General features: G+C 35.7%; 3 protein-coding genes across 15 annotated transcripts in view; 2 read left to right on the top strand and 1 right to left on the bottom strand.

The window, feature by feature from the left end:
• The first annotated feature begins 1,123 nt into the window (after nucleotides 1-1,123).
• LOC123762139 (splicing factor 3b subunit 6) lies at nucleotides 1,124-6,396 on the top strand. Its single transcript, XM_045748502.2, has 4 exons — nucleotides 1,124-1,300; nucleotides 2,232-2,350; nucleotides 4,052-4,181; nucleotides 4,875-6,396. The coding sequence occupies exons 1-4, from the start codon at nucleotides 1,274-1,276 to the stop codon at nucleotides 4,974-4,976; spliced, it is 378 nt and encodes a 125-aa protein (XP_045604458.1). The 5' UTR covers nucleotides 1,124-1,273; the 3' UTR covers nucleotides 4,977-6,396.
• Nucleotides 6,334-14,275, bottom strand: LOC123762137 (recQ-mediated genome instability protein 2). Of its 6 annotated transcripts, none has more exons than XM_069335949.1 (5): nucleotides 14,175-14,268; nucleotides 12,568-12,670; nucleotides 9,832-9,929; nucleotides 8,531-8,612; nucleotides 6,334-7,582 (listed from the first exon to the last, which is right to left on the bottom strand). In XM_069335949.1, the coding sequence occupies exons 2-5, from the start codon at nucleotides 12,638-12,640 to the stop codon at nucleotides 7,413-7,415; spliced, it is 423 nt and encodes a 140-aa protein (XP_069192050.1). In that variant the 5' UTR covers nucleotides 12,641-12,670; nucleotides 14,175-14,268; the 3' UTR covers nucleotides 6,334-7,412. The 6 variants fall into 6 exon arrangements, with proteins under 6 accessions (XP_069192050.1, XP_045604454.2, XP_069192051.1 ...); XM_045748498.2 differs by having other exon boundaries at nucleotides 14,074-14,235; XM_069335950.1 differs by lacking the exon at nucleotides 14,175-14,268 and adding an exon at nucleotides 13,923-13,997.
• Nucleotides 14,276-18,039: 3,764 nt separating this feature from the next.
• The window catches only part of Dmtn (transmembrane and coiled-coil domain 2 protein Dmtn), a 230,668-nt gene continuing 228,390 nt past the window's right edge, over nucleotides 18,040-20,317 (top strand). For all 8 annotated transcript variants that reach the window (XR_011230324.1, XR_011230328.1, XR_011230323.1 and 5 more), the window contains exon 1: nucleotides 18,040-18,182. The gene's annotated coding sequence lies outside the window, so the exon portion shown is untranslated. The remainder of the gene's footprint in view (nucleotides 18,183-20,317) is intronic.

Genomic DNA, 20,317 nt, shown 5'->3' with positions numbered 1-20,317 from the left:
TGAACCTGCAGGCAGCCTTTGATAGGGTAAACGAAGTTATATGAGCTAGCTAATTTAGGAGTTAAAGATTAGGGATTGCCCGAAACGCTATGCGTACTAGTGGCTTTAGGTATTGTTTGTAGTATCTCTATCGATTGATTGATTGATGAAGATTAAGCCACCCAAGAGGTGGCACGGGCATGAATAGCCCCTAAGTGGTGGCCCTTTTGAGCCATTACCAGTATCAATAGATGATACTGGAGATATGTGGAGTTTAACTGCACCCTGCGTGACGGGAGATGTCTCCCATGAATGTGTCCAAGATGAAGATTAAGCCATCCAAAAGGTGGCACGGGCATAAATAGCCCGTAAGTGGTGGCCCTTTTGAGCCATTACCAGTATCAAGAGCTGATACTGGAGATCTGTGGAGGTGCAACTGCACCCTGCGTGACGGGAGATGTCTCCCGAAGTATCTCTATCTTTAAATCCATCACTATGTATGTAATTGAATGGATGTACCTTTACCTGAATAAAGAATCTGAATCTGATTATTTTGGATAGGTAATTATCTTCGTGAAAGAAAGGATCAATATAATAATAACCTACATTTTGTAATTTTGACATCCAGTATTCTCAATAAGTTCACTTGAACTTGTATGTACTTTAATGGCGTTGAAGTGGAAATATTGGTGACACTTGTGGTGGTAGAGGATGTTGTTCTCACTAACCACAAACCTTTTCCTGTTCATAAGCATGTTTCCCAACTCCCACACACACACCCATGCATTCTCTCTCACCCACGCCCCCTCACTACCATGCATTCTCTTTATTGAAATAGTAGGATCCATCTCGAAAGGATGGAGTAGCTTTAATTATAGCCTTGCCCGAAACGCTATGCGTACTAGTGGCTTTAGGTATTGTATGTACTACCTCATCTTTAAATCTAACAGAATGTTTGTACTGTAACGCTGCTGTTTGTACTGTAACGCTGCAACTATGTATGTACTGTTCCTAAATAAATTATTATTATTATTATTATTATTATTATTATTATTATTATTATTATTATTTCCTCCCAATGTATGGGAAAAGTTGGATATCAAAGAAAATGGAAAAAATGTGCTCGGAACTAGAGCGACGAGCTGAGCGTTAACACAACAGTACAGCCTCGCCTGGGAGGAGCACGACGCTGCACGCTTCCTTCAGTTCACTAGGGCAGTGGCCGGATATCCTTCTAATATACGTTGCTATTTGAAGTGAAGACCTCGTTTTATAACCTACGTGTATAACCAACATGGCTCTTGCTCAGAAGAGGACTCATGTGAGTTTTCATGTTTAGTTTCATGGTGTGGTGAAATGGTACACAAGATGATTAGAAAAAACTCGTTTTGCGTGTATGTTAAGACCATATATACGGTTAGGTTTAGGTTAGAATAAAATAGAATTTTTTTCATATTTTTTTCATGTTTCATATTTTTTACACACACAGGAAATATGTAGTTCGAAAATTCTCCTAAAAGTTCACATTAAAAAGAAACCTCGGGCTTAAGACATACCAAAGAAAATAAGTTTACCACAGGTTTAAACCATAGATTTATAACATACAATTATAACCGGAGAATATTCTGTGTTTAGGACAATACTTATAACTGGGAAGTGAACCAGACTTATTGGAACTATAATATGCTTTCAGACCATCATACAGTATCTAGGTAAGTATCCTGGTGGTGTGTGAGGGAGGTTGGTGTCTTGGTCTAATCACATTACCTTAAGAACAGGCTGATTATTAGATTAGCAGGAACCGCCTCTAGTGCAATTGTGGGAACCCATAACCCCAGAGAAGAGAATAAAATGTGTTCAGAGATAACCTTGAAAGATTCTCCTTGAGCACTTGAGGATTTTCTAATACCAACACCTACTTTTTTATTATTTTATACAATTTGTTTTATTGTATAAAACTAATATTGATTTATATAAAAAAAATTATTTTATACAATATTTTATTAATTTATTTTATTAATTTGATTACATTGTGTTAGGTTACAAAAAACACACACACGCACAGCCAAAATAGATATAATTTGGCTCTAGTTTTAGGATTTACTGTACAGTATTTGAAAACTGTTGGAGGAACATATTCGGGTTAGAGACCAGGAATACCTCCTTTGATTACCCTAATCTTTTGAAACCATATCTAATAATAATTGATCTATATTGATTATATGTTTTCTCTTCCATTGTTGGCCCATTAGGTCCGGCTGCCCCCAGAGGTCAATCGCATCTTGTATGTGCGTAACTTGCCCTACAAAATCACTGGAGAGGAAATGTACGACATCTTCGGGAAATATGGAGCCATTAGACAAATCAGAGTGTAAGATTAATGCTGCTATTATTTAAATAATTATTACGATATACAGTATTTATTATTTATTGTACTTTGTTCAGCTTTTAGTTAACACGCATTCAAAAGTATTATTATAAAATTATTTTATACAATATACTGTAGTATATAATACTATACTGTATGTATGATGTATATATATATCCTGTGTGTGTGTGTGTGTGTGTATATATATATATATATATATATATATATATATATATATATATATATATATATATATATATATATATATATATATATATATATATATATATATATATTAATTTTTTATTTTTCAATTATGTGAGTGTTTGAGATTTGTGTGGTTGACGGCTGTTTGCGATTGATTTTGTGCTTTTAGGCATCCTCTTATTTTGAATTGAGTTTCCCAATAACTGATTTTTTATTTGGGTTCGTTTGGTTCTTTTTCCTTGGGAAAACACATCGATCTTGATGTGTTTTTCAACGACTGAAGTGTCAATTTTGGTTAGCTTTTGTTAAACAATATGTATGTACTGTATTGAATTTGTATATTATTCTTCATGTAATAATGATGAAACGTTTTTCACTTATGATACTGTATTTTATTAAGTGATAATCATAAAAAGCTCTGATTTGAAAAGCAAGACGAAAATAGGATGATGTAAAAGGTATAAATAAGAAGGACATGAGAGCAGAGTCTATTAAAGTAGATAATTCAATTGGAAAGAGATATTTCATATTGGAGAGATATTTCAGTTGGAAAGAATGTTAGGTGTGAGTGAGACACATCTTAGTGGGATGAGTAAATGGGAAAATATTAAACAAGTTTGTGATGGGAAAGTTTGGAGTAGGGGTCTGTGTTCAGGAATGGATGGGTTATAATTACTGTATGAAGGGAATAGCTTTATTCATTTGAAGGAGTATGTTTGGGTGTACAAGTGTGTTAATACAAGAATATGTAGGACTGGGATTTATTTATAAGTGCATATTCTACAGACTTGCATAGAGAAAGTGGTAAAGGAAAGAGATGCAGGTACTGTATTTTGGAATCATTTGAACTATTGTGTGCAGATGTTACTAGATGTTGCAGAAGTTATTGTGCTGAGGGATAAGAATGCTAGGGTGGAGAATAAATGCAGTTCTTGGAAAGTGTGTTTGGTGTAAATGGTAGGGGTTTGTGAAATACTTTCTTTGAGCATGAGTTCATATACTTGTTATTATCATAGTGCAGGAAAGAGGGAAATGGTGAAGGAGTAACTTTATTTATGTGTTAGCAATGGGTAGAGTGAATTTTTGAGGAATCTAACCTGTTTTGGTATTAGTAAAATTAGAGTTGGAAGGAGACCAGTGGAACTTAAGAGGATATATATATTGGTTGGTAATTAAAGCTATAAATAGGTAAAAAAAAGGATATATATATATATATTGATTGGTAATTAAAGCTATAAATAGGTAAAAAAAGGGAAAAGACTCCATGTCCAGATGATGTTGGGCAGCATTTGGCCAGGGAATTAGACGAATAGTAAACTAAAAGGGAGTTAAAGTTGTTCATAGTAACACATCCTTTCTCCACAACTCTACTCACTCAGTAGTATTTGAATTAATCAACAATGCCAGATAAACAGAAGGAAATTGCATGTTAAGTGAGTGTATATTTGTTTGAATGGGTACCATACATAACAGCGAAATATATTTTGTTTTTTACAGAGGAAACACTCCTGAGACCCGTGGTACAGCATTTGTTGTCTTTGAAGATATCTTTGATGCTAAAAATGCTTGTGATCATCTTTCTGGCTTCAATGTTTGTGGCAGATATTTAGTGGTCCTTTATTACCAGGTGAGGTTTATTATTTGTCAAAATATTATTTACAAATCATTTGTTAGACATATCATTCAAGTGAATAAGGGAGTGTCTCATCTGGTGAAGGATTGTATGGTCAGAGAACACTAGGGTGAAGGTAAAGTAGCCAACTCCATTTTACTATGTTGACAATGTAGATGCTGACATCAGGTGGCAATCTAGGTTAGTGGCCAGGTGGTAAAATAACAGTTAACAAGAGTGTTTGTGGTATGTAAAAGTTTTTTAATGTACCAGTAAATGAAGGCATCTTCTAGAAATGCCAGATTAGATAGAGGGATCTCCAGTATCTTACTTCTCTCATTAATGGCCTGGCAGGGGCATTTAAAAAGATCCCCACTGCATCAGAGAAAGTGTCAACCTGGCCTTGCTGTTATTTGGTGATATCCTTGACGCTGCTGGACATTGCTTAAGAGAGCAACCAAATACAGTAGTTTATTTCCGAGTGTGAAGAACAGGCTGTGAAAGCTTCTCTTCACTTTGCCCCGTGATAGCAGCTAAACAAATAATGTAAGCTAACGAGTTTGCCACCTGATTCAGAAACGGGTGATAATTCAAGACACATTTCATAAGTTTAATTCCAAATTTTTTCAGTTAAGAAATATAATTAATTTATTACTTGCACTACTACTTGCTGTTTTTGAGAAATAACATACACTTTCCTCTTTACAGTCCAACAAAGCCTTCAAGAAAATGGATGCAGAAAAGAAACAAGCAGAGTTGGACCGTGTTAAGACCAAGTATGGTATAAATACAGATGACCTAAAAAAATAATGCAGCTTAGGAGCTTTCACAATTTTTGTACCTGTACATACAAGTGATTTATAATCCTTGTACCAAATTAGACTATCTTCATCGGATGGAATACGAACTGTAATGCCATAGGGAAGAAAAACTTTCAGTCACAAGTTGGAAGGAATTGATTGATAATGATGATAAAAATACATGCATTCTTTCAGATCACCATTTAATTTTTTAAGATACTTTATTCAAATTAATTATGGCCCAATAATCCAAAACGTAAGGTTGGTATAATCTAAAGTACTGTATTTGTGTTGGTTGAATCTTGGAATTACTGGACAGAAATTCATAAAGTTGCAGGTGTAATTAATCTAGATTTCAAGAAAGACATTAAGTGTGAAGGAGGCCTGGTCAGGGACATTGAGCCCCGGAACTATCGCAAGATTGTTTAATGTAGTTTTCTGGTAATATGAATATAAATTTAAGTGAGTTTTCCCTGCTTCTACTTACCATGTAATGCTTGCCGGGTTTAAAGCATAATCACACACACACATTAAAGCCATCCAAATTAGATAAATATACAGTATACCATTTGTTTTTAAATATTTGTTACAAGATTTCAGTAATTTATTGTACTGATAATTTAAAAGACTTTTCTTTTTCCATCTAAAGGCAAAGAGAAAATTTGAACTAAAAACAGAAATATCTGTGAAAAGTAAAAACCTAAGGAAGCAGAAAAAATTGGAATGCAGTTTTTATATTTTGGTGAGGAAAGCTAGTGTTGTCATGAGGAGGTTGGCCTGACACCACACACTATTGGCCAACTACAGTATTGATGTGCAACACAATTTGTGTGTATACTTGCAGTACTGTATTTATAATCGAGTTGTTAATATTGGCAAGCTTTGAACAAATCCACAAGGGTCATGATGAGGGTTCGAACCTACGTCTGAGAGGATCCCAGACACGTCTTATTTGACTAGGTCACAAACCCTCATCACGGCCCTTGTGGATTTGTTCATTTGATATATCACGCTATTGTGATTTCTGTGTGTAGTTCATTGGCAAGTTTTAATTATCAAATCCATTATATACCTAGTAATAGTTATCGTATGATACTGTACCTTGGTAAGTCATGTGATGCTTATGGTTTGAAGCATTTTTTGTGTCTGAAGCATCATTTTTTATATACAGAATATATTTTCTGTAGAAATAATCAGAATTTTATGTATTTTATTAGTAGTACATTAGGATCCAGTTTTATATAGAAACATTCTTGGAGACCTTGTGTATTGCTTAACCTTGTAGAATAATGTTGTAGAAAAAATATTTGTCAAGAAAATTGAATTGTTATAAAATAAAATGCTGTATGTATTTAACATTAATACTCTTTGTACGGTAAAATAGTTTTATTGACATGATAAAACACAATAAACAAGGATATCTTTACAAAGTCTGTAATTTCCTTTTTGGTATAAATGAGAATTAATCACTTATATAACAATTGACAAAACCAAAATCATTGGAATTGTTGGCTTGCAGCCACTGCAAATATATGGATATACAAGGCAGCCGATTCACACCTGGATTCATTAGATTCTCAATGTCACTGGATACACTGCTCCCCTCTTCTCTCCAATTAGCCCTACAGAAGCATCGCCTAACAGGCGACACAGGATGTTTCCTACAGCCTGCTGTCTTATAAATTACAGTACACTAACTCCAGTTTAGATGGCTCTGTGTTTGGGTCACTTATATCACCAACGTAATGTCGACTAGGGAACTTACAAATTGGGACCAAATTGAGATTGGGTAGCGTTTACTGTAATATTGTTTTCTTGATGTCAAAACTCTCTTAATATCACCACACAAACATATAACAATTGACAAAACTGTTTATATTCTTTATAAATTATTGTCGACAAATAACATGTAACTTTATAAAGACAGGGCAGGCTGTAGGATATATCATGTGTTAGGTGATGGTCATGTTGGGTGAGGTGGAGAGGAATGTTTTCCAGAAGCACTGAGACTCGAATGAATCCAGGTATGGATCAGCTGTCTTCTATATCCATGGCATGGATCAACAAGTCATCAGCAGTACACCAGTCCTTGATTGGCAGCCTTCAAGCCTGTTGCTCCTGAGAAAGCAGCTGTAGTGTTTAGAGAGATGGTACACTAGCAAGGATTCTTTCTGCTATGCAAACTCATACAGTATTAAGTTAAGAATTTTCCTTACAAATTAATTGAAATTGTCAAATTGTTTGTAAACACTTTGGTGGTCCAGCCTCCATGCATTTGTGACTATAAATGTTCTGGGTTTCCCGGGCTGCACACAAGCCACTCAGCAGTGTGAAAATGTTTACATTTAATAACGAAAAACAGGCTACTGTTTAATTATGATAAGCATCAAAATTTGCAACTGTTCCTTTACAACTTCCTAAGTACAGTACCTAGACTAATATTATATCATCTACACATACTTTGGTTTTCTTTCAATAACATTTTAACTTCAGTAACTTCATGATTCCACATAGTTTGATGGACTACATTTGTGGAAAGGTCGGCCATCTTGATTGCTCGCACTACCCTGGAACTAGCGACTTCTTCAATTTCCCCAACCACCATTACATATTGACCTGGAGAGAATAATGTACATGAGAACCCAAAACATAAGCTTTAACATATTCAAACCTGAAAGAAGAAACTTCAAAATACTTGTACAGAATGAATAGATTCTATACAGAATTGCTCAATAATTTTACCACCAATAATTGGAGCAAAGAGTAATTTCTATACAGAATTGCTCAATAATTTTACCACCAATAATTGGAGCAAAGAGTAAGTAATCTTGGCTAAAAGACAATTCCCAAAAGCACTACAATGCACAGGTTCCATTCAAGAGAACAGAACTGCCCGAGAAATCCCAACAATATCCAGAAAAATAGCCATTGATGATTATTGATCCTTATACGTTAACACTAGGCAAGGGATCTCAAACTGAAACAGAGACGAAGTGGACTATAAATTCAATAGCACACAAGCAGTATTGGTACTATGTTTGTGAAGCAAACTGTAGAGCAATGGATACCCTGTGCCTAAACACATTGTCTTACTAAGAATAACAACTCTGAAACTCGTCTGCAAATTTGTTGACCTCTGTAAAGAAGCAACTTTCAAACATAGTGCCAGGTATAAAAGATCAAATAGTAGATACATACGACCAGTATCTTGTAAGATCAGAGTGGAACAATATATGAATGAAAGGGTGTGGGGGAAAGGGTTAAAGCGCTTGCAAGACTGAAAGTTGTGTGTTCACAGAGCCTCCTATAGAAACTCTGCTGTGGCCACCATCTGATAGGGAGCTCCCAGGACAGTATGGTATCTTAAATTTATCCTTTCATAATATACTTCTTACTATAATGTGTGAAATCCAGTAAAATACATCTTGTTTCTATTACAAAAGTGTAACAGGCTTCCAAACTTCTTGTTGCTGCAATGGCCATATCCATGGGATTTCCATAACATTTTGATCATTATAGTAGTCATATTTTTATTAACTAGCCAGAATGTTTCTTAATACAAACCTTCCATAATCCACGAGTTTCCACCAGGAATGTTTTGGCAATTGGAAATGTTGATTTTAAAGCCTCCATCATCCAAGATTACCTAAAAGCAAAGCGTAACATCAATTAAATATCTGATGAACTAAAACTGTGAAGTTCAGCAAGTTGGGGGATATAATGTTCAAAATGAAAATTACAATGTGGTCAAAAGTAAAATATGTCATGATGGATCACCAGAAAGTAGACTTTTGTATTACTGAATTTGGACAAACTAGATAAGTTTTTATATTTGTTAATAATAAAACCTAAGCAAACCTAACCTAACCAAGGGAGTCGGCGGCTGAGCGGACAGAACACTGGACGCATGATCCTGTGGTCCTGGGTTCGGTCCCGGGCGCCGGCGAGAAACAATGGGCAGAGTTTCTTCCAACCTGATGGCTCTGTTACCTAGCAGTAAATAGGTACCTGGGAGTTCGTCAGCTGTCACGGGCTGCTTCCTAGGGGTGGAGGCCTGGTCGAGGACCGGGCCGCAAGGACACTAAAGCCCTGAAATCATCTCTAAGATAATCTCAAGATAAGAAACATAACCATTCTAGGCCTAATACAAGCTACCTGAAGCCTAATTGAGTACTGTATATACATGCATTATACAAGGCCTAGGATTATTTTAAGTTTGGTTTTTAGATTTGCTTTTTCTGGAATCTATAAAAAAAAGTATAAAAATTGGTTTACTGGGGCTCCATTACTACATATTGATACAATCAACCACATAGAAAAAGTACAGTACTGTAATATCAATTCAGGAGGATGGGTTGGATAATTAGAGGTGCATATTACCTCTACATTTATTAGATGCTTTGTACTCATGATTGATAAGAGAATAGTTGGTAGTGTTGTATGAGGGCCAAGAAAGAGAAGAGCCATAATATCCAAAATGAAAGTACTTGACTGAAAACATAATAAGACACTTAGAGAAAGGGAGAAATATTAAGAGAGACTGAACATGTATATGGCGTAAAGCAGTATACTATTAACACCATCATCAAAGACGAGGCTAGAATTTTAGAACATGTGATGACCTTGGCACGAATGAATGAAAACAACCAAAAAAAGCAGGATTCATGTCCCCCAACACAATTAATAATCATACTATCATGCACACATAAGTACAGATATGTGTACCTGCTTTTCATTCTAAGGCTCAGAATTTGAACAAAGGCCAGGTTAAGCATTATTTACATATCATTTATAGATATACATTACAGTATACTGTATTAAAAACATAAGACCCTATAGAATTCTATATAACTTGCATAACCTACCTCACTTTTGTTGAGACTGTATGACACTACCTTTCCCTGAACCCATATCAGGCGCACATTAAAGGATATACCATCTTCACGGAAGTGCCACTGGTCACCTGCAATGTATAAAAGAAGCTTTCAGCAATTTATTGATGTAATTATCTTCCAAAACTACTCCAGAAAACTTTTCTATTATCCCTTTGTCAGCAGAACTTAATTTTTAAAGTTTTTTTTCCCCACAGAGGGTCAAACCCCAATTACAAAAATTAAAATTGCATTGTAAAACTCTACTCTTTCCAGCTATACAGTTAAAAACAAATTTCAGAATTGAGAGGTGATTCTATTACAAATGTTCAAGAAACGTGTAAGTATTTCATTCAAAATGAGGTACAATTCAATCTCGATTCAACAAACTATGTGGGACCAACCACAGTTTCAGTGAGGGATTCGTTGCAACAAGAAATGCCTCCAGGATGTATTTCCCATGCCCTATGATCTAATTTCACTGGGCAAAATTTTCATTTCAACCTATAATACAATAGACAACTACCAAATGAGCATGTCTATGGTAAAATTTAACCAAATCTAACTTTTTTCTGATATCTAAGTCTCAAAAGACATTTTCAACATGCAATTGTTGTCAGTTTCATCTTGGGGAAAGAGATTAATTGGCCTAGGAAGACCTTGATAAGGCTAACTACAGGCTTCCTCTCCCAGACAATGGGAATTAAATCAAAAGACAGCCAAGATTGTCAAAAATTGTGTTCACTACAAAAGTTCGATATTTCCGTGTCAAAAAAGTGGTACAGTATCTAAATAAACCAAAAATACCTCCCTCAAGCCCTCACACTTCACATTTAAGTGTAGAATTTTGTCAACATAATCTAGAAATGTTGTGTTGTCTTGTACATCATGAAATATTGTGTGTAAGTGATATACTATACAGTATATGTAATTACTGTATGCATATTACAAAGAATTTACATCACAAGTGTGTGATAAATATCATTTTGTTCTTGATCAAGACTCAGTCATCATCGAGTAAGACCATTCTTTTCCTTATTATTAATGTGCTATAAAAAGAGAAAACTATAGATTAATTAACAAACACAAATCAATGAAGCAAAAAATAGAAGGGTTTTTTTAATTGTATTTTGCAAATCGCACACACAAATAGGGTTGTACATATTTATAATATGCTGTGCACTGAACATTACCACCTGGTTTTCATTTAATCGGATCATATTTTGTATTAGAAAATGGACTCAAAAGTATTAATTTGGCAGTATGAAAAATAAAAAAAATTAATTGTACATGGAAAAAAGCAGGTCTTTTTCTAACTTCAAATGTAATTAAGCCTTTAGTCCCCTTAAACAAAATGAAAGAACTGAACTGAAACCAAAGTGCAGCAGCAAGAGGCCTAAATGCCTTGTTAGCTTGCAGGACAGTTTCAAGTGATCTTGAGTGAAGGGAAGATCCTCTCTGCTTTCTTTATTTCTGTACATGGATAGCTTTCAGGTCTGGGTTTATGTGACTGATTTCTACTATGATATCATCAGTTACATGGTTAGGAACAATTGAGTTTACTTGGAGTTGATTCAAAGAGTTTTTCTACTCCCAAAGCCAAGCCTGGGGGCCAGGTTTCTTTCTTGTGATAACTTTATCTAAAAGGCTGCAGCTTGGACTGATCCATAGGCCCACATATCTATTACAACTTGGTTGGTTTGGTACTTCCTGCAGGGACTTGCCTAATTGTTTATTAAACACTTCCAATTTTGTTCCGGCATTATTTCTTATATTTGTGGGAAGAATACTGATGAGCTATGGACCTCTGATGTTCATAGTGTGTTCTCTGTGCCACTGAATGATCAGCTTGATAATGTTTTGCTGGTGTGATTGTCATCAGGACTCTAATGAATTTTGTTATCAAATTTAGACTCAGTAGTTTGTTCTTAATTAGTATGCTAGTTAGTTATTAGTTATGATGGTACTGTATAAATCTTTTCACACAATTGTTTTATAAAGTTAATATTGTAATATTCTTTTATAACAATAAATTTTTTACTTTTTTTATTTATATATACAAGAGTTCTTATATTCTTGTAAAGCCACTAGCACGCATAGCATTTCGAGCAGGTCCTTAAACTTAATGTTCCCCAGAATGAGACCCGCCAAATCGTTTAACAAACAGGTACCCATGCACTGCTGGGTAAACAGAGACTACAGTTAAAGATTGGCACCTGGTCAATCCTTCCCGGCCATGATATGAACCCACACCTAAGTGCTCAAAAAGTGCCGGGTGAATGTTTTACCAATGTGCTACAGGGACTGCTATTGCATGCACTGCATTACAATAACCATTCTCTCTCAAAATACATAAACAAAATACAGTAACTTCATTTAATGTGCATGTATTTTAGAAATTTCTTGAATAATGAACTTGATACATAAATAATATACTCAACTGTATATTGTACAACACTCATTTGATTTGTTTATTGAAAAAAAAGGCTAAATTCATATACATTTTCTTCACAGAAAGAAAAAATAAGAAAATTCCGGACTTGCTAAATTTCTCAAAATAATTAACGCTGTTAAAAAATACAGTTAATGCAAACATTACAGAAAATGAGGAACACATACAAAACTGAACATCCAGTTGTTGACATGTCTGACTTCCATTTTACAAGCTTAACTAAGAAACGTGTTACAGTACATCACAATACTGTACAGTACTGAATACTCCAGAATTACCTATGTTTTGCAGCTTGCATATATCTCGTGCATGAAGTTTACGTGCAGGGTGATCAAACTTGCCTCCTGACATAATTTACAAGCAATCGCAAAATATTGTCTTCTGCAAGGAAAATACCACATCAGATTATCAAATAAAAATAATCTTAACCAGTTTTTAATGGCATAATTTTGCATTTACTGAAGCCGTAAATGTCAAAACTTATTTAAATTTTAAAATCCAGCTGGAAACAAAATCATCAGGGCAAACGGAGGGACATGTGACAAGCCACCAGCTTCCTGTCCTCACTGAGGCCACTAGTGTGTTAGTGGCCCCTCAGATAAATTTAGGTAAATAGCGTCATTCCCAGGGGCTTGTATTAAACAGATGTACAATTCTTTGATTAGATAAATATTCAATACTCAAATAATTCTCCAATTATGATACTCCTGGGAAAATGTACCCAACCATCTCTATCCTGCCTAGGACTTGAACTTGAGATTCCCTATTGTGAATAGAGAATGAACCTAACTGTACTACCGAGACATTTTAACAAGCTAACAGCTTCCTGTTTCTGTCAAGGCCAGTGATAGTGGCCCTCAGGTAAATGCAGTAGTCATCTATATATCATACATAAATGAATACAATGAATGAATTATAAATTGTAATTTTACATACAGTAAAGTTTACTCTAGATAAGCTAACTTTTTCAAACCACACATTAGATATATCACATCTCACACACTTGTTACGCATCATGGCTTTGGTCTGAAAATCTGCATACGAACCCAACCTGCTTTACGATGTGACACATAGCCGCACTATTCTCTCCAAACAGCCCCATGTTGCATGGTCCTGCATTAAACTTAGACCACAATCTTAAGGTTAGATAAGGGTTTATTAATTGGTCAATTCTTATGCTACACCTTAGAAAGCACTACACATTCTCTGATATGATCAAATATAGTCTGCTTTCCAACAATGTGCAAAACAATTGTTGCTTCAACAATTGTTTAGAGTTCAACAACTTCAACAACTTTAAAGTTAGTTTCTGGAATTAACAAGAGGGCATATACACAATGCAAATCAGTTTACATGTTTAGTAAATAGGTTCACAGGTTGTAACCTATTAGCATAACATATACAAACCTTTCTAAGCATTTGCATACAACCATTACCTAACACATCAATAAAGTGTACAAGTGTTTCTGTCTGGGGTAAGGTGTCCTGGTTCACTAGAATACTGCACCCGAGCCCACGGAAAGAACCACTGAAACTTGAACCACTGAAACCACCGAAACTTGTCTAGTTTAAACTTATAATACAATAACTCCAATTATATTGTTAACCCTTAAGCTGCCAGTTCATTGCTAACTTTTAAACCGTAAATGAAGAGCAACGGAGGTGATACATTGGTAATGAGCCCCATCACTTGTACAAATTAGACTTGAAAACCTTGGCAATTGCAACTTCCGAATTACCTTAACAAGCCGTTAAAGCCACCAGTAAATTTAACCGATAGTTACCATAGACGACGTTAATCTATGCTGTGTTGGCCAACTTAACTCAAAGTTACTAAGCGTACTGACACGTCAGTAACCCAGTAATGTGTTAAGACACCACAGACCTGGTGAAGCAGTAGGAGAGCCGCCCACTCCTCCGGACACAAGTCGCATCACGGTCCGTCTAATTACCACAAGCTACACAAGCTTCAGAAAGCTTCCTGGCAATACGTTAGTAATGAATAAATATGATATATTTACTCATTATAATGTTGGTGCTGAATGTACAACACGAAAAAACATAATTTTAATCTGAAAAATTATCTTTTTATAAAGAAATTAGACGAAAATAAAAAGCTGGTGACGCCAAATCAAGTCGACGATCCAACCTTCGGTTAGGTTAGGTTTGGTTTGGTTAAGTTAGGTTAGGTTAGGATAGGTTAGGATAGGTTAGGTTAGGTTAAGTTAGGCCAGCCTAACCTAACATATCATATTTATTCATTACTAACGTATTACCAGGAAGCTTTCTGAAGCTTGTGTAGCTTGTGGTAATTAGACGGACCCGTCGCATCATACACAATATGATTCACCAACGTATTATACATAATATAAATAAATTAATTAATTTTTATTCAGGTAAAAGTACATATATATACAAGATATGAGTTACAAACAGAATGTTGGATTTCTAGATAGAGCTGGAACAAAATATGCCTGCCTGCCTCACTGCCTACAAAAAATAAAGCCACTAACACGCAGTGTTTCGAGGAAATGAATTATGAAGCCTAACCAACCTAACCTAGGATAACCCAACCAACCTAACCTAGGTCAACCCAACCAACCTAACCTAGAATAACCCAACCAACCTAACTTAGGATGACCCTACCAACCTAACCTAACCTAGGTCAGCCCAACTGAGCCCAATACAGCCTAGCATAACAATCTATACGGTTTTAACCAACAGAAAACGAACTGTTTAATCGTCTTGTGTCCGAAGCGACAACCCCCCCCCCCCCCCCCCCCACGTATGGGTACCCAGAGATAAGAGAGCAGAGCAGCGTATCATTATTTGTGTCAAGGCAACCCCCAATAATAACGTCACAAGTTCGGTAGCCAGCCCATGTTTCTGTAACACTCGTTACATCCTGCATTATTTAATTATCACTATATTAATACTTTAAATACTTAACATTTGACTTTTTAGGTAGATTAAAGTTGAAGCAGAATGTCATAAAAAGGACTGGTGTGCTGAATAAAGATGATTTATTAAGTGGATGGAGCCTTTAGCTGATCCCTTCCTGTGATTGGCTCTTGTGTGAATGTCAACAAAGAGTTTCTACCAATGATATGCCATTTATTACGCACCCCATACCATCTGTGGGCGGAGCTTGGAACCTCCTACCCGAGCACAACAACCCGCCTTATGGGTTGCTGTTTGGCTATTTATAGTGCGTTGGAAAAAAAAGAGATGGCGCTAGTTGTATTTTGTAGGGTAATTTGTTATAAGTGTAATTTAATGTCAACAGATGGCGTAAGCTGTATCTTATGGCCACTGTTGACCAGCCAGTTGATAGTATTCTCTTCTGCCGACAGATGGCATCAGCTGTATTATTATTATTTTAATAATATTGTTTCATTAATAATAATGTATTATTATTACTTTAAACACTGATCTATACGTCTGGTAGCTTATAATAAGGTTTTATACCATGCTGGCATTAGGTAACTAGAATTCTGCAATTACTTTTTTTATCTACTGTTGAGGATATGTAAGATAAATGTAAGGTTTTGAGGCTAAGTAACGAAGATAGTTACAAGATACGAGCCAGATGGTGTTGAGATTGCAAAAGGGATTATGATTAGAACTTAGGCAAAAAAATCAATGCATAAATGTTCGCAAATATGAGGCTGGGATTTATTTCTCGAAAAGTTAGCAATAAAAGTTCTTTAGCAGTCCTAGTTCTTTATTTTTTTTTTTTTTTGAGATATATACAAGAGTTGTTACATTCTTGTACAGCCACTAGTACGCGTAGCGTTTCGGGCAGGTCCCTGGAATACGATCCCCTGCCGCGAAGAATCGTTTTTTCATCCAAGTACACATTTTACTGTTGCGTTAAACAGAGGCTACAGTTAAGGAATTGCGCCCAGTAAATCCTCCCCGGCCAGGATACGAACCCATGACATAGCGCTCGCGGAACGCCAGGCGAGTGTCGTACCACTACACCACGGAGACTGCAAATTTCTTCATTTTTCAGACTTCATTTTTAAAATGAAGACCAGGGATTCTGTCTAACGAAACAGTATGGAAGAGAGAGTATATATGAATAAATTATGTTATAATGTTATAAAGTATGATGTTATTACAGAGTGTATTGCTGTGCCCAAGAGAAAATTTACACCACCATGGGAGGATTGTAATGTAGATGTAATAATTACTCCCTTGCATAAGAAAAAATGTATGAAATAGGAGAGCTGAGGGCAACATATGATTGTATAATTAGAAAACTGCCTACGGAAAACACTCTACATGTATATTGTGATGGGTCAGTAGCTAGGGATGGGAAGGCAGGATGTGGAGTCTTGATCAGGGAGTACACTGACATCGGCACTGTAGATACTGTTATTGGACGCCGCTTAACTGACAATGTCTCTTCAACGCAGGCTGAACTCCAAGGAGTATTAGCAGGATTACAGGAAGTAGTCAAATGTGGTAAAAATGCTTGCTTCTTTATTGACAGCAGAGGAGCGTTAGAGTCTTTAAATAGCAGACGCCCAGTATATCAGAATATTGTGATGTAGAGAGAATGTTAAGAGACTAGAAAAAACTGGGTATAAAGTAAAATTCATGTGGATCCCTTCACATGTGGGAATACTGTTGAATGAGGTAGTTGATGACATAGCGAAGAGAGCCACTGAAAAAACTCTTGTTGATGTTGTATGTCAGTTAACCTTGAAACAAATAAAAACAAGACTCAAGGTGATTCAGGAGGGTGAAGAAATGATAAAGAGAATGGCAATGGTGGACAGTAGTAACACACTTAAGAATTATTCAATAATAAATACAAATTCGTCCTTCACTTATGGTAAAAGGAAAGTCTACTTGGAAGGATTCAATTTACATGAGATTACGATTGGGATATAAATATATCTGGCAATACGGTGTTGATGTCAGTGAAAAAGATAAGGAGTGTAAATTATGTAGTATGCCGTACGCCCACACCTTAGAACATTATGTATTAGAGTGTCACCTTATTGAAAAATATAGAAATAAGGAAATAAATAGTGTACCACATCAAATTGTTTGGATGTGTGATAATGGTATAATAGACAGTATACTTAGGAGCTACAAGAATTTTGCCCCAAGAATGTAACAATTATATGCTGTACTTGCTGTATGCAATGTTAAATGGGATTCTTGTACTGTTATATGTCTATTTGTACTCACTGAATTTGTGCGCCCCTTGAGGGACTTGAAGTAGAGGGGGGTAGAAATAGCCTAAGCTACTCTATCCCTTTGAGATGTATTTATTGCTTATTTCAATAAACATACTTGAACTTGAATTGAACTTGCTACCTGTCCCCTAACCAAAATTAATTATTTTTATTATTAATTATGTACACAGGCTGCCTGTCCCCGACAAAATGAATTATTACTATAGTTAATAATGTTCTATAATGCCTCATAAACAGTGTCAGATCTTCTGCGTGTCTTCTTGCATGTTTATATTTACGAGAAAATATACTTCACAGATACGAGAAATAACAGTTTAAAGGTTATAATATGATCTTTGAATACATGCTCTTAAATTCCTTGCCGCAGCTGACAAAATACTGACATTTAAATATATGTATAGGGTTCCATACGTTATTTCCTTATACAGAAAACGCCCAAAGCAGGTTCAGAAACAGTGTGCAGACTGTCCTTTGTTTCATTTCGATTGTTTTGATATTCTGTCGGAGAAGGTTTTACAGTTTATGTTTATCTTTGCAGTCATTTGTTGTGCTTGGAGGTGTGAGGGTGTGCGGGACTGGGAAGGTTGGTGCTTAATATTTGCAGCTCTTCACGTTCTACAACCCGAGGATTATTATTGTCTTCTCGTAATATTGCTCATATTCCAACGTCCATCTATAAGGTAGGCGTTGTAGCAGTAGTCGCTTGTTAAGTTATGTTGAGGGAGAATGTTCTCTTTTGCTAGGCAAGATTTTCAGATTTGACAGAAAGATGAAACTGACTACATTGTCTCGTGTCATACTTGTGACCTCTTGGTTGTTCAGGATGAACATACTTCAGAAGAGTGAACACAGAGCGAAGCTCACTTTCACGATTTTATTTTAGATTCAGAGTTAAATTTGAAGGTGCTGGATAGCCGAAGATCTAATGAGTTTTATTGTATTCTTTAATATTAATTATTTAATATTAGCCTTCAGTAATTTCTCTTAGCTGAACTTTAGTATTAAATTAAATGTTCTTTCCTGATGTTCATCCGAGACCAGTTGTGTTAGATATACCTCATTTCTGCTCCGTCCTATGCTCGAAATGCTTCATGTATTAGTGGCTTAATTAAATATACATCCTCTGTAACAAGTAACCACTGTATCATATTCTGTATATTTAATAAAAATTTTATTGGAGATAGGCAACTTCAGTTAACTTTTGTACAACACAGTCAATTGAGGAAATAAATTACATAATTCATTGTGTCGGGGGAGAGGCAGCAAGTGTGTATATACCTGTTAGGCATGTGTCGAGGTCTACCCAGGTCAAACTACTGACCCTTCACAAGATGCACTACTACAACAAGCTGACTAACTCCTGGATAGCCATTTACTGCTAGGTGAATAGGAGCATTAGGTGATAGGAAATGTGCCCAACCATTTGTCCTGTCCAGGATTCGAACCCGGAATTCCCATTTGTGAATCGAGAACGAACCTGACTACTACTGAGATCCTTGAATTAAAAATAATATATGGTGTTAAACAGTTGTACAGAAGAAAATTAAAAAAAGATAAGTAACCAAGCAAATTCACCAAGGCAATTATTACTGAATATTAATGAAGCAAAAATCATGACAATTCCATTTCAGCTGGGCTTGCTACTGGCTAGTCCTGTTAGCTAGATACATATATCCAGGCAGATACTCCATTGATAATATTGCTAGTGAAGCTGAAATTCTAGAGCTGCATGCTTCAGCCATTGCTGTGTTATATATTATTAAATTAGGTTAGATACAAAATATTTTTGTTATAGAAATTATGGTTTTGAATCATTTAATAATAAATAAATAAATGTTTATTTAGGTAAAGTACATACATACAAGAGATTTTACAAAGATTGATGGATTTATAGATAGAGCTAGTACATACAATGCCTAAAGCCACTATTACGCAAAGCGTTTCGGGCATTTCCTTATGCTCTGCTAAACATGATCAAACAAAATCTAATCTAACTTAACTAAGCATAGATCTTGCTTAATCTGTTTTAACCTATAGAGCCAAGATCAGAATCTTGCTTACTCTGAGGCAGAGAGTAAACAAAACCAACTTTGAAATTGGTGAGAACCTCTTGAGAAAGCATTGGTGCAAAACACAAGTATCTGTTTGAAGATAGTTAGTTATCCCTGTGTAAGCAAGGCAAATAAACATTGATGCAGGGTAATTATTGACTTTGATGTGCTTGGATTTCCCAGAAACATTGCCTTCTGCTGGAGACAATGGCTTTGATATTATTTATGTTTCACAATTGTTTATACCACTCACATTGTATTTCACACTTAGCATTTAATTTTGCTCCAACTATGGCCATGGTTCCCTTCCTTGGAGTTGGCTTGCTTTTCCGAATACCCCATCAGAGATAGTTGATCTAAGGGTTGCGGCTCTCCCCTCTTCAAGCTGACTCTCGAGTTACATCACTCCCACACTGTGTATGAGATTTACTTTTCAGTATGATGTGTAGGTAACAGTTTTCTAAACGAAGACAAAAAATAATATGTTGAGACATTATGACAGAACTTGGGCATATCAGAGTCCTGCTTATTGGTATAGCCCTGATTCTCTGGATGTTAGACTTGTTGCACTTTAGCCGAAGTTGTGTACTTGAATTTAATTTGTTTCTGCTTACAATGTCCCTCATTGAGTGTTTGAGGTCTAGGTTCAGTTTTTTGTCAAGTATATGCTTTTCCAAATGATTCATATACCTGCTACTTTACTGCCATTTGCAGTTTTCCAGGATGTACTCTGATGGTCATTCTTGTTGCCTCTGTCATGTGGC

The sequence above is a fragment of the Procambarus clarkii genome, chromosome 34 (assembly GCF_040958095.1).
Source record: "Procambarus clarkii isolate CNS0578487 chromosome 34, FALCON_Pclarkii_2.0, whole genome shotgun sequence".
In the NCBI taxonomy this organism is placed as follows: domain Eukaryota; kingdom Metazoa; phylum Arthropoda; class Malacostraca; order Decapoda; family Cambaridae; genus Procambarus; species Procambarus clarkii.
Note: the sequence above shows the minus strand (reverse complement) of the source record. Positions and strands in the feature narration are given on the sequence as shown.